Source organism: Dama dama, chromosome 25, assembly GCF_033118175.1.
Source record: "Dama dama isolate Ldn47 chromosome 25, ASM3311817v1, whole genome shotgun sequence".
Lineage (NCBI taxonomy): Eukaryota > Metazoa > Chordata > Mammalia > Artiodactyla > Cervidae > Dama > Dama dama.
The window spans coordinates 18,295,735-18,309,284 of NC_083705.1; the positions used below are offsets into that span (position 1 = coordinate 18,295,735).

Here is a 13,550-nt window from a genome sequence, read left to right on the forward strand (position 1 = left end):
TCTCTAGAATTCTAAAAAATAACTTACTTAGTTCTTGTTGAACATGAACTAGAGAACAACAACTGAGCCCACGACCTTAGGTAATGTTAAATTTCTTTTATTAGGATATGTGGTTTCTCTCCTCTGAGCATCAGTTTTATTCACTAGGTTATAGCAAGCATTTTCCCACATTATAATTAACATTTTACAGAGTGAGAAGTACATTTTTAATGACTTTAATATTAAACAAATCACTTCAAAAGGAATTGAGGCTCTTGGCAGGTCACTGGGCCATAACCTCACACCTCCAGAGTGTGGTCACTCTTCCCTTTCCTGGGGGCGCTGCATTAGAAAAACTTAAGAAGTTCTGGTGCAGCAAAGAGCCCAGGCTATGAAGTCAGGCAAAGGGAGGCTGAAATTCTGACTCGTGTCACTTGCCTCTATCAACCTTGGACAAGGGACATTACTAGTAACTTTTACTAGTCTTATGGAAACATCATAGGACTTCCCTTGTGGTCCAGTGGTTTAAAAACCATCTTCCAATGCAGGGGACGTTGGTTCGATCCCTGGTTCGGGAGGATTCCACATGCCTCAGGGTAACTAAATTTGTGTGCCACAACTACTGAACCCGTGCTCTGGGGCACGCGAAGCGCAACTGCTGAGCCCCAGTGCCACAACTACTAAAGCCTGCACATCCCAGAGACTGTGTTCTGCAACACAGTCTTATTGCGAGAGCCCAACGCAATAAGAAACCTGTGCATCACACCTGGAAAAATCACCCCCGCTCACTGCAACTAGAGAAAGAGCACGTGCAGCAATGAGACCTAGGGCCACGCTCCCCCCAAAACAAGGCAAAAACCAGGCACATGACAGAAATGAGACGTAAAATAAGTCCACAAAATACTGTATTAGAGACTTCTCTGGTGGTCCAGTGGTTACAAAGCCATGCCTCCACTGCATGGGGCATGGATTCAATCCCGGTTGGGAAAGTAAGATCCCTCATGCCGCAAGGCATGGCTAAAACGAAAACACACACATTGTATTAGACACCTATTGATTTTGCCTATCCAGCAAAAATGTCTATTATTTTGGCAACAAAATTAAACTTTCTTTCAGAAACTGCCTCTTCTCTATTTTTAATCCATGTGGTTCCAGCAGGACTGACCCCAAAGTTCATCCACCTTCGGAGGTGAGCACAAGGACCAGGCCTTTCTACTCAGTGTCCATCTGGTGGGCTCAGCGATGGGCCCTGGTCCTAGGGCTGTGCCCTCAGGAGGTCTTCTCTTACTGCGGCTGCTAAGCTTATAGCGCAGAAGCTGAGGAAGCTCATGGTCCGCTCTGCCTCAAGGCTTAAACAGACTGCCTAGGAACAAACCCAAAAACCAGCCTGGTGGCCTGGTGATGCTGTTTGAGCTCCTAGATCTGGCTTGGCCCAAAATCAGTTAAGAGTCAACAAATCTTTTTTTGTTTAAACAAGTTTAAACATCTATCATCTGCTAAAGAAAGGGTGCTAACCATATTCAACCATGTGATTATGTAAGAAACGTCACTTTAATTATAGTGAAGTATTACTTTAGATGTTTTGAATAAGTGAATTATTTTCCAGTCATATTATCCAACACCAGAGCAGCTTCAGGGAAAAGACAAAATCTGTCTGGTCTTGGCCCCTGCCTCCACGGAATCTTGTGAGCTAAAGTACATACACTCAATATTGAGCCCTGGCTACTGATGTTCATAGAGAGCCTCAGAGAATGGGTGTCTGATAAGAGCACTGATTACAAAGTTTAAAATCTTCAGTGGAATGAAGCAAGGCTGTGTTCTGGTCCCTACCCATCTATCTCTTTGATTTATCACTAGGGCGTAAGGTTTAGGAATTAAAGAAGGAAGAAAGAAAGAAGCAACAATGGTGAACGACTATAGTCACACGTCCCGTGAAGGCACAAATCAAGGGGTGAAGGTGGAGGAACACACACGTAAACCAGAATCCGAGTCAAAAGCAATTGTATCAGGCTGCCTGATCTCAAAGTCAAGTTTTGCCAGTGGCTTGATCTTTGGAAAGTTATTTTTAACACTCTAAGGCAGTTTCCTTACCTGCAGAATGGTGATGGTTATAACAGCACCCCTTCTCACAGGATTGTGGTAAACATTAAGACAACTAGGCAGTGGGAAGTGTTTATTGCAATACAAGGAACAGTGACTGCATGGTCAGTGTGAGATCATACAAAAATACACGCAAACAAATGTAGTATCCAGCGATCAAGATGCCCTAAGTCTATGGTGGTTCTCAAAGGATAGCACTGGAGAATCCAGAGAGCTTGTTTAAATGCTGATTTTGAGGCTCCACTCCCTGAATGTGACTTAGTACTTTTTGGGACGACCTGACCATTGACACTTCTAACAAGTTCTCACATGAGGCTGATGTTCCCTGGGTACCACACTCCGAGAACTACTCTTCTAAGACAGCGGTTCTTTGCTCTAGATGTGCAAGAGATCACCTGCAGAGCCTTGGAAAACTACCCACGCCAAGTCCAAACCCTGGAGATTCTGATTAAGTATGAAGGTTTGGGTTGGGTCCCCAGGATCACTGCTTGGGGTTTTCCCCTTCGACTTCCATCCCTGAAGCTCCACAGATGAATCTAACACATCTGGGTAGGAAGCCTCAGATCTAAATAATATCACCAGCAAGACACTCACACACTCTCATGCAAGTGAGTGCTGGCTGCCCTGCCCTGTCGGCCTGCTTCCTGACCCATGGGGCTGAGCACCGTCAGAATACTCACCCTGACACTCTTCCAATGCCTGTAATAACACCACCTGCAGGGACCTCCTCATCACCGTACAACTGGTAACCTGCAAACTGTGATAATTCCAGGAATGGAGACCTGAACGGAAGAAAGAATGCTGCCTGAATTAATGTTTTCTTTTTTTTAAATCATATTTGAATAGTTAGTTATTCAAATAGTTACTTGAATGGAAAAGGAAACGATTTTTTTTCTTTAATGGGGCAACATTTCAAATATGTGTGTTGGATATAAAGTCTATAAAAGGAAGAATGTCTAAAACAAAGTCTAGTGTGAACACTTTGGGGATTGATACAACACAGCCACACAAAGGAACACATTTATCTTTGAAGATATTGTACAGATGTATGTATTGGTATAGAAAGAGAACAGCGCCTAACACTTATGTAGCACTTAACCACGTGCCAGCCTCTCTCCTAGGAGCTTCAGAAACACTCACTCATTCAGTCCTCAGAACTACCTTCTGCTATGGATCCCACTAGGATCCCCACTGACTGATGAGGAAACTGAAACACAGCAATGAGGTCAGTTGTCTGAGGTCACTCAACTACTAGAACGTGGCAGAGCTGAGTTTAATAAGCTCTTAAATAGGGGACCAAGCTCCTAACCACTGTTTTTATCCTCTCACTTAAATGTTCAAGATACATTAAGGGTGGTGCGGGAGGGGGAGAAGGGAGTTATAAAACACAAGATTTCATTTTTCTAAAACAAACAAAAAAAAAGTGTGTCTGATCCACGTTTGCATGAAAATAGTGTAGGTGTTAACGGTATATACACTAGTGTGGTAATGCACACTAGGTGTTAACGGTGTTTGTCTCTAGGCTGGGCACGTGTGTGCATGTCCGCAGAAACGATACTTCTGAATCTTCATTTCTCTAGCTGGTCCTGGTCCTTTCACCCTCAAGCCACATAGGCTACTCTCACCCGTGGCCAGAATAACTTTTTAAAACATGAGTCAGGTAAGTCCTACCAAGTTTCCTCATTTCTTTCAGAGTAAAAGTCCAAACTCTTACACTGACCCACAAATGCGTTATGAATTTGACCCCATCTTCTGCTACTCCCCACTTCACTGAACCTCCGCTCCCACGAGACAGCCTCCCAGGCCCTTCGGCATATCAGCATCTGTGAGCCACTCCCAGCTCCCAGCACAGAAGCCTCGCACTGGCCGCTCCATCTGCCTGTAACCCTCTCTCCCCAGATACATACAGCCCATCTCGCTCCACTCCTTCCCATCTTTGTTCAAATGTCACCCCTCAGTGAGGCCGATCCTAACCACCGCATTGAAACTGCAACTTGATCTTCATCTTTCTCTCTTGTAATGCTGGTCTACCTCTTCTTTTTTGTCCCATGACACGGATCACCTTCCAACATACTATATAATTTGTGACATTTACCAACTATTTTCTGTCTCCTCCTGCTCCCATGTAAGCCCCAGCAGGGCAAGGAACTTGGTCTGCTTTGTTCAGTGATGCATCGCTAGCACCCAGAAGAGCACCTGACATATCGCAGCCTCACAACAACCACTTGTTGCTGAAGCTTAGGTAAGAACCAGAATTTAAAACCATTTATTTCACAAAACTTTCTAAGATGGGAATTTCTTGGTGGTCCAATGGTTAGGACTCTGCACCTCACTGCCGAGGGCCTGGGTTCAATCCCTGGTTGGGGAACCAAGATCCTGAGAGCCGCACAGGACAGCCAAAAAAGAAAAAAAAACCACTAAGAAAGCACCATGGAACAGAGGACACCCTGAGCCAACGTCTGGGTATGTACCAACCCTGGGTCTATAAGATTGTCGATTCTTTCTCTGGGTAACAGTTTTCCTCTTGATATGTGACGTGCTCTGGCTTTCTCACCACCTCCTGTGATAAAAAACATGATAGATGAGACGAATTCAATATAAGGTCTCCATTCAACTGAATACCAGAAAAACATATAACACTTAGTCCAAAATACAGTACTTTTAAAAAAAAATTAACATATTCTATGAAAAACAGGTAATTTTTCAGATCATTCAAACTGGAATTAAAAAAAAAAAAATCAACCCATTCTCAAGCCCACAGTATATTACACATTTTCTAAATTCAGCAGTAATTACTTAAGGAAATAATGCAATATGTTTCTCTGCATCTCACATACTGCAAATACTGTCTCATCTCCACCACACTTATTACACCTATTACAAATATCTAGCACTGTACTATATGCTCTATGAAATTTGAAATGTTTCTAACATCATCTGTCCCGGGTAAAAAGCATTTTCTGACTTCCATAATATACACAACAAATCTTTTTTTTTTTTTTAGTTGGAGGCTAATTACTTCACAACATTTCAGTGGGTTTTGTCATACATTGATATGAATCAGCCATAGATTTACACGTATTCCCCATCCTGATCCCCCCTCCCACCTCCCTCTCCACCCAATTCCTCTGGGTCTTCCCAGTGCACCAGGCCGGAGCACTTGTCTCATGCATCCCACCTGGGCTGGTGATCTGTTTCACCATAGATAGTATACATGCTGTTCTTTTGAAATATCCCACCCTCACACTCTCCCACAGAGTTCAAAAGTCTGTTCTGTATTTCTGTGTCTCTTTTTCTGTTTTGCATATAGGGTTATCGTTACCATCTTTCTAAATTCCATATATATGTGTTAGTATGCTGTAATGTTCTTTATCTTTCTGGCTTACTTCACTCTGTATAAGGGGCTCCAGTTTCATCCATCTCATTAGGACTGGTTCAAATGAATTCTTTTTAACGGCTGAGTAATATTCCATGGTGTATATGTACCACAGCTTCCTTATCCATTCATCTGCTGATGGGCATCTAGGTTGCCTCCATGTCCTGGCTATTACAAACAGTGCTGCGATGAACATTGGGGTGCACGTGTCTCTTTCAGATCTGGTTTCCTCAGTGTGTATGCCCAGAAGTGGGATTGCTGGGTCATATGGCAGTTCTATTTCCAGTTTTTTAAGAAATCTCCACACTGTTTTCCATAGCGGTTGTACTAGTTTGCATTCCCACCAACAGTGGAAGACGGTTCCCTTTTCTCCACACCCTCTCCAGCATTTATTGCTTGTAGACTTTTGGATAGCAGCCATCCTGACTGGCGTGTAATGGTACCTCATTGTGGTTTTGATTTGCATTTCTCTAATAATGAGTGATGTTGAGCATCTTTTCATGTGTTTGTTAGCCATCTGTATGTCTTCTTTGGAGAAATGTCTGTTTAGTTCTTTGGCCCATTTTTTGATTGGGTCATTTATTTTTCTGGAATTGAGCTGCAGGAGTTGCTTGTATATTTTTGAGATTAATCCTTTGTCTGTTTCTTCATTTGCTATTATTTTCTCCCAATCTGAGGGCTGTCTTTTCACCTTACTTATAGTTTCCTTTGTAGTGCAAAAGCTTTTAAGTTTCATTAAGTCCCATTTGTTTAGTTTTGCTTTTATTTCCAATATTCTGGGAGGTGGGTCATAGAGGATCTTGCTGTGATTTATGTCGGCGAGTGTTTTGCCTATATTCTCTTCTAGGAGGTTTTATAGTTTCTGGTCTTACATTTAGATCTTTAATCCATTTTGAGTTTATTTTTGTGTATGGTGTTAGAAAGTGTTCTAGTTTCATTCTTTTACAAGTGGTTGACCAGTTTTCCCAGCACCACTTGTTGAAGAGGTTGTCTTTTTTCCATTGTATATCCTTGCCTCCTTTGTCAAAGATAAGGTGTCCATAGGTTCGTGGATTTATCTCTGGGCTTTCTATTCTGTTCCATTGATCTATATTTCTGTCTTTGTGCCAGTACCATACTGTCTTGATGACTGTGGCTTTGTAGTAGAGTCTGAAGTCAGGCAGGTTGATTCCTCCAGTTCCATTCTTCTTTCTCAAGATTACTTTGGCTATTCGAGGTTTTTTGTATTTCCATACAAATTGTGAAATTCTTTGGTCTAGTTCTGTGAAAAATACCGTTGGTAGCTTGACAGGGATTGCATTGAATCTATAGATTGCTTTTGGTAGAATAGCCATTTTGACAATATTGATTCTTCCAATCCATGAACACGGTATGTTTCTCCATCTGTTTGTGTCCTCTTTGATTTCTTTCATCAGTGTTTTATAGTTTTCTATGTATAGGTCTTTTGTTTCTTTAGGTAGATATACTCCTAAGTATTTTATTCTTTTTGTTGCAATGGTGAATGGTATTGTTTCCTTAATTTCTCTTTCTGTTTTTTCATTGTTAGTATATAGGAATGCAAGGGATTTCTGTGTGTTAATTTTATATCCTGCAACTTTACTATATTCATTGATTAGCTCTAGTAATTTTCTGATAGAGTCTTTAGGGTTTTCTATGTAGAGGATCATGTCATCTGCAAACAGTGAGAGTTTCACTTCTTCTTTTCCTATCTGGATTCCTTTTACTTCTTTTTCTGCTCTGATTGCTGTGGCCTAAACTTCCAACACTATGTTGAATAGTAGTGGTGAGAGTGGGCACCCTTGTCTTGTTCCTGATTTTGGGGGAAATGCTTTCAATTTTTCACCATTGAGGGTGATGCTTGCTGTGGGTTTGTCATATATAGCTTTTATTATGTTGAGGTATGTTCCTTCTATTCCTGCTTTTTGGAGAGTTTTAATCATAAATGAGTGTTGAATTTTGTCAAAGGCTTTCTCTGCATCTATTGAGATAATCATATGGTTTTTATCTTTCAATTTGTTAATGTGGTGTATTACATTGATTGATTTGCGGATATTAAAGAATCCTTGCATTCCTGGGATAAAGCCCACTTGGTCATGGTGTATGATTTTTTTAATATGTTGTTGGATTCTGTTTGCTAGAATTTTGTTAAGGATTTTTGCATCTATGTTCATCAGTGATATTGGCCTGTAGTTTTCTTTTTTTGTGGCATCTTTGTCTGGTTTTGGAATTAGGGTGATGGTGGCCTCATAGAATGAGTTTGGAAGCTTACCTTCATCTGCAATTTTCTGGAAGAGTTTGAGTAAGATAGGTGTTAGCTCTTCTCTAAATTTTTGGTAGAATTCAGCCATGAAGCCATCTGGTCCTGGGCTTTTGTTTGCTGGAAGATTTTTGAATACAGTTTCGATTTCCTTGCTTGTGATGGGTCTGTTAGGATCTTCTATTTCTTCCTGGTTCAGTTTTGGAAAGTTATACTTTTCTAAGAATTTGTCCATTTCATCCAAGTTGTCCATTTTATTGGCATAGAGCTGCTGGTAGTAGTCTCTTATGATCCTTTGTATTTCAGTGTTGTCTGTTGTGATCTCTCCATTTTCATTTCTAATTTTGTTAATTTGGTTCTTCTCTCTTTGTTTCTTAATGAGTCTTGCTAATGGTTTGTCAATTTTGTTTATTTTTTCAAAAAACCAGCTTTTAGCTTTGTTGATTTTTGCTATGGTCTCTTTAGTTTCTTTTGCATTTATTTCTGCCCTGATTTTTAAGATTTCTTTCCTTCTGCTAACCCTGGGGTTCTTCATTTCTTCCTTCTCTAATTGCTTTAGGTGTAGAGTTAGGTTATTTATTTGGTTTTTTTCTTGTTTCTTGATGTCAGCCTGTAATGCTATGAACCTTCCCCTTAGCACTGCTTTTACAGTGTCCCATAGGTTTTGGGTTGTTGCATAATATACACAACAAATCTTAGCTAAAGGTGCCACTCTATGTGCGTGCTAAGTCGCTTCAGTCACGCTTCAGACTCTTTGCGACGCCATGGACTATGGCCCGCCAGGCTCCTAGTTCCATGGGATTCTCCAGGCAAGAACACTGGAGCGGGTTGCCATTTCCTCCTCCACGGGATCTTCCTGATCCAGGGATGGAAACTGAGTCTCTCGTGTCTCCTGCATCGGCAGGCGGGTGCTTCACCACTAGCGCCACCTGGGAAGCCGAGGTGCCACTAGTGACCCGTAACCTTTAAGGCCCTCGAACAGGAGAGAGCTGAACACATCATATAATAATTAAAACATCCCCTCTGGGGACTTGCCTGAGGTCCGTGGTTAAGACTCTGTGCTTCCACTGCAGGGGGCATAAGTTGGATTCCTGGTTGGGGGAACTAAGACTGTACATGCCACAGTAGTGGGGCCAAAAAGAAAAAAAGTCCCCTCTTGTTGCTATCCTGACTCAGAGATTGTCTTCAGTGTTTCCTGACTTTGGCCCAGACAAAAGGAAATTACATGACTGAAGAGTTCTCTGGGGTAACCAACCCGATGAGGCTGCTTGAGGTGAGGGGTGCATGGAGCCTCACCCAGCCTGACACCTGCCAGGCTCAGTACCTGGGGAATAGCCACACCCTACCCTCAGCCAATCACAGCAATCGGTCAGAACAGACCATCGTATTGCACCTTAACATCTTTACCTTCGTAAGGGAAAAGATGCTGCCTAAGAGTTTCATCTTAATAAACTCCTTGTCCACTGAAATGTTCAGCTATTTTTAAAAATGATTTGCTTTTTTTAGGTGAGAAAATACCTTCATACAGATTTCAAAGAAGCCTCCAAGTAGCACAGCCTTATTTTCATTTTTTAAAAAAATTTTTAATTTAATTTTTTAAATTTTTTTTTAATTTTTTTAATTTTTTTTTTTTACACAACCTTATTTTCAAATCAAGACTTTCCTGTATCTAAGGGGATGTTTTATTTTTTTCTGAAGAGGTAGAGGGCATATTTTTAAGACTAAGCCTGCCTTAAGGTAACCAAGAAGAATATATCATACATCTTCTCTTTTAAAAAGAAAATAATTCTGGAAGAGAAAGACTTACAAGGTAGCGTGAATTAAATCAAAGGGCCCAGCCCCAGGGAATTCAGAGTTCCTAACTGAGATTTGTGTTGGGGTAGGAGAGAGGGGGGAGCAGAAGGGTGACAAAGGGCAGAGGAAGCTTCTGAGAGTGACATTTTCATCATCATCTTGACGGCAGAGACAGTTCCATGGGTATATACATATGTCAAAACTCATCAAACTGTACACTTTACATAATGCAGTTATCGCATGCCAATTATACCTTAATAAAGCTGTTTAAAAATAAATATTAAAGAAAAGTGAAACTAAGGCACTACAAAGAAGACCAGGCTTGGGTGAAGGTCTTTGGGGAGCTGAGCGACATAAGTGTCCACTAAGTGGCTAACAGGAAAAAGGCCAGGGGAGGGTGAGATGAAAAAGAGGTAAGAAAATAGATTTGTGGTTTGTTTGTTTTTTTTAAGTACTTAGACCAATATCATTCCTAATTCTGCCTAAACCTTGACTTTGCTATTCAGAGTGAAGGGAAGTTACTTGGCTCAAAGTAGCCTGGAGTTAAACTCCTCTCCGGTCCTCCCCACCATTTTATGCAAAACAAAGAACTCTCCCACCCGAAGAAAAAAAGGGACGTTAAGGTTGATTACACCCAGCTCCCAGGGGGTCCAGCCTCAGGCGGATCTCCAAAATTCCTTGCCCCAGCCATTTAAGAGATAACTACTCCGAACAACCTTGGAGAAGAACAGGTCCCCTTAAGACAGTAGCTTTCCACATACATGCCTATATATACTCACTCTTTTCTTAGATAAGTGCAGCAGCTCACTAGTTTGACCACTGCCCCTTCTCACCTCATTAAAGGTGATCTGTTCCTGTAAAGTGCCGGTCTCATTCTTTTCCTGAACCTCGCCTTCTCTAACTCCCTTACGCTACACAGAGCATCTAGTGAATTCGGATTTTATTAGGAAAAATCACAAAGAGTGCTATCCTTGATATAAATTCTCAGGTCACAGAATTCACATGGACCACAAAAAGACAGCATGTCACAGCACCTTAGTTTTCTAAACATTACTCTTAAAGATTCTTGCATTAATTATCTCCACCCCCACAGAGTCAGAGCCGGAAAAGCCATGTTTTGCTTCAATCTCATTTACCATATTGCACTGATTCTAAAACACACAGTTTGTTCACATTTTAACACTCCTAAAATCAGGAAGCATTTTACAGTTTATAGCATCTTTTTGTTGCTGTCACCAGGGGGCAGTCGAGACATAGCGGTCAGCTTCTGCATGCTCAGCACAAATGCTTAACTGTGGTGACTACAATGATGCTATATGCATTGCTGGAGCTACAGACATGCAGTTTAACTTCCACTCCAAAGGGTTTTTAAAACTACACAAAGTCCTGGGAATTCCCTGGTGGTCCAGTGGCTAACTCCTGATACAGGGGGGCTGGGTTCGATCCCTGGTTGGGGAACTAGATCCCACATGCCACAACTAAGACTCTATGCAGCCAAATAAATAAAAATAAATGTTTTAAAAAAAAAAACTACACAAAGTTCTTAAACAACAAAGTCCTACTGTATGGTACAGAGAATTATATTCAACATCCTGTAATAAACCATAATTGAAAATACGAAAAATGTGTATATATGTATAATTGAATCACTTTGCTATACAGCAGAAATTAACATGACATTGTAAATCAACTATTAATAATATAATATTTTTAAAAACCTACATAAGCCTATTTAAGGTCATTAAGAGGCCCTTGTTTCAACCACCAGAAATTTTGCACTTTTCTATATCAATAAAGTTATTACCCAGTTTTAGAAAAACTAAGCACTTCCAAATCTATCAAAACACTTACACGTCTTCAGTTAACTTGTTAACCAAAATACTTAAGGTCTGGCTAGCACAAATCACACAGCTGGGATAATCCTTGCTCCACCTACAGAAACGACTAAGCCGCTCCTAGCGATCCTATCGGGAAAGGCAATGGCAGCCCACTCCAGTGTTTTTGCCTGGAGAATCCCAGGGACGGCAGGGCCTGGTGGGCTGCCGCCTGTGGGGTCGCACAGAGTCGGACACGACTGAAGCGACTTAGCAGCAGCAGCAGGTCCTATGTGCTACGAGCGCTAGGTGTCGAGCACTAGTCTAGCCACTGCAGTCGTGTCTGACTTCTTGCCACCCCATGGACTGCAGCCCACCAGGCTCCTCTGTCCGTGGAATTCTCCCAGCAAGAATCCTGGAGTGGGTTGCCATGCCACCCTCCAGGGGATCTTCCCAACAGGGGGACAGAACCTGCGTCTCCCGCCTTGCAGGTGTATTCCTGACACGCTCTATGGGAACCAAAGGGGAGAGCAAACATGGTGCCCTGAGAATAAACCTGAAATAAAGGGAGCAGTGAGGAGGAAGAAAAGAAAACACAAAATGGAGGACAAGAATCCATTCATTACTGTCAACCTTTTTATTTATCACAAGTTCTCTTAGATGAAAACTTCAAAGGTTAACCTTCCAAGCAACTTGAAACACTGTCCCTTCCTCTTATCTGAAAATTATTTAGGAAATGTTAGGAATTCAAAACTCAGGATATCTACACATGAGGCCAACAGGCACATAAAAAGATGCTCAACACCAGTAATGATCAGAGAAAAGCAAAACCAAACTACAATGAACTGCCACCTCATACCAGTCAGAATGGCCATCAGTAAAAAGTCTACACACAACAAATGCTAGAGAAGGTGGGGAGAAAACTCCTACACTGTTGGTGGGAATGTAAATTGGTACAGCCACTATGGAAAACAGTATGGAGGTTCCTCAAAAAACTAAAAATAGAGTTGCCACATGAACTAGCCATTCCACTCCTGGGCACATATCCAGACAAGATCATAATTCGAAAAGATACATGCACCCCTCTGCTCATAGCAATGCTATTCACAACGGCCAAGAAACGGCAACAACCTAAATGTCCACAGACAGATGAATGAAGAAGATGTGATGTGTGTATATATATATATATATATACACACGTACACACACACACCTGTACACACGCGCGCACATACACGCATATACATATGTACACACATACATACATGTACATACATACACACAAATACACACATGTATACACATGTACACATACATGTATCCATACACACGTGTATACACATACACACATGTACACATGCACACGTACACACACATACACACACATACACATAATGGAGTACTACTCAGCCATAAGAGAGAATGATATAATGCCATTTGCAGCAAAATGGATGGACCTACAGACTGCCTCACTAAGTGAAGTAAGTTAGACAAATACCATATGATATTACTTACATGCAGAATCTAAAATATGACACAAATGAACTTATCTATGAAATAAAAACTACCGCACAATTGCACTCATCTCACATGCTAGTAAAGTAATGCTCAAAATTCTCAAAGCCAAGCTTCAACAATATATGAACTGTAAACTACCAGATGTTCAAGCTGGATTTAGAAAAGGCAGAGGAACCAGAGATCAAATTGCCAACAACCACTGGATCATGGGAAAAGCAAAAGAGTTCCAGAAAAACATCTATTTCTGCTTTATCGACTATGCTAAAGCCTTTGACTGTGTGGATCATAATAAACTGTGGAAAATTCTGAAAGAGATGGGAATACCAGACTACCTGACCTGCCTCCTGAGAAACAGGAAGCAACAGGTCAGGAAGCAACAGTTAGAATTGGACATGGAAAAAAAAAAAAAAAGAACTGGACATGGACCAACAGACTGGTTCCAAATAGGAAAAGGAGTATGTCAAGGCTGTATATTGTCACCCTGCTTATTTAACTTATATGCAGAGTACATCATGAGAAATGCTGGGCTGGATGTAGCACAAGCTATAATCAAGATTGCCGGGAGAAATATCAATAACCTCAAATATGCAGATGACACCACCCTTATGGCAGAAAGTGAAGAGTAAATAAAGAGCCTCTTGATGAAAGTGAAAGAAGAGAGTGAAAAAGTTGGCTTAAAGGTCAACATTCAGAAAACTAAGATCATGGCATC

The 13,550-nt window shown here is 41.2% G+C and overlaps 1 protein-coding gene across 3 annotated transcripts in view; it reads right to left on the reverse strand.

Moving 5' to 3' along the window:
- MCCC2 (methylcrotonyl-CoA carboxylase subunit 2) overlaps positions 1-13,550 on the reverse strand; it is an 82,485-nt gene that overhangs the window by 58,524 nt on the left and 10,411 nt on the right. For all 3 annotated transcript variants that reach the window (XM_061129588.1, XM_061129587.1, XM_061129589.1), the window contains exons 3-4: positions 4,555-4,639; positions 2,760-2,861 (exon numbers count right to left, since the gene is read on the reverse strand). In XM_061129588.1, coding sequence (XP_060985571.1) covers positions 2,760-2,861; positions 4,555-4,639 — 187 coding nt within the window. The remainder of the gene's footprint in view (positions 1-2,759; positions 2,862-4,554; positions 4,640-13,550) is intronic.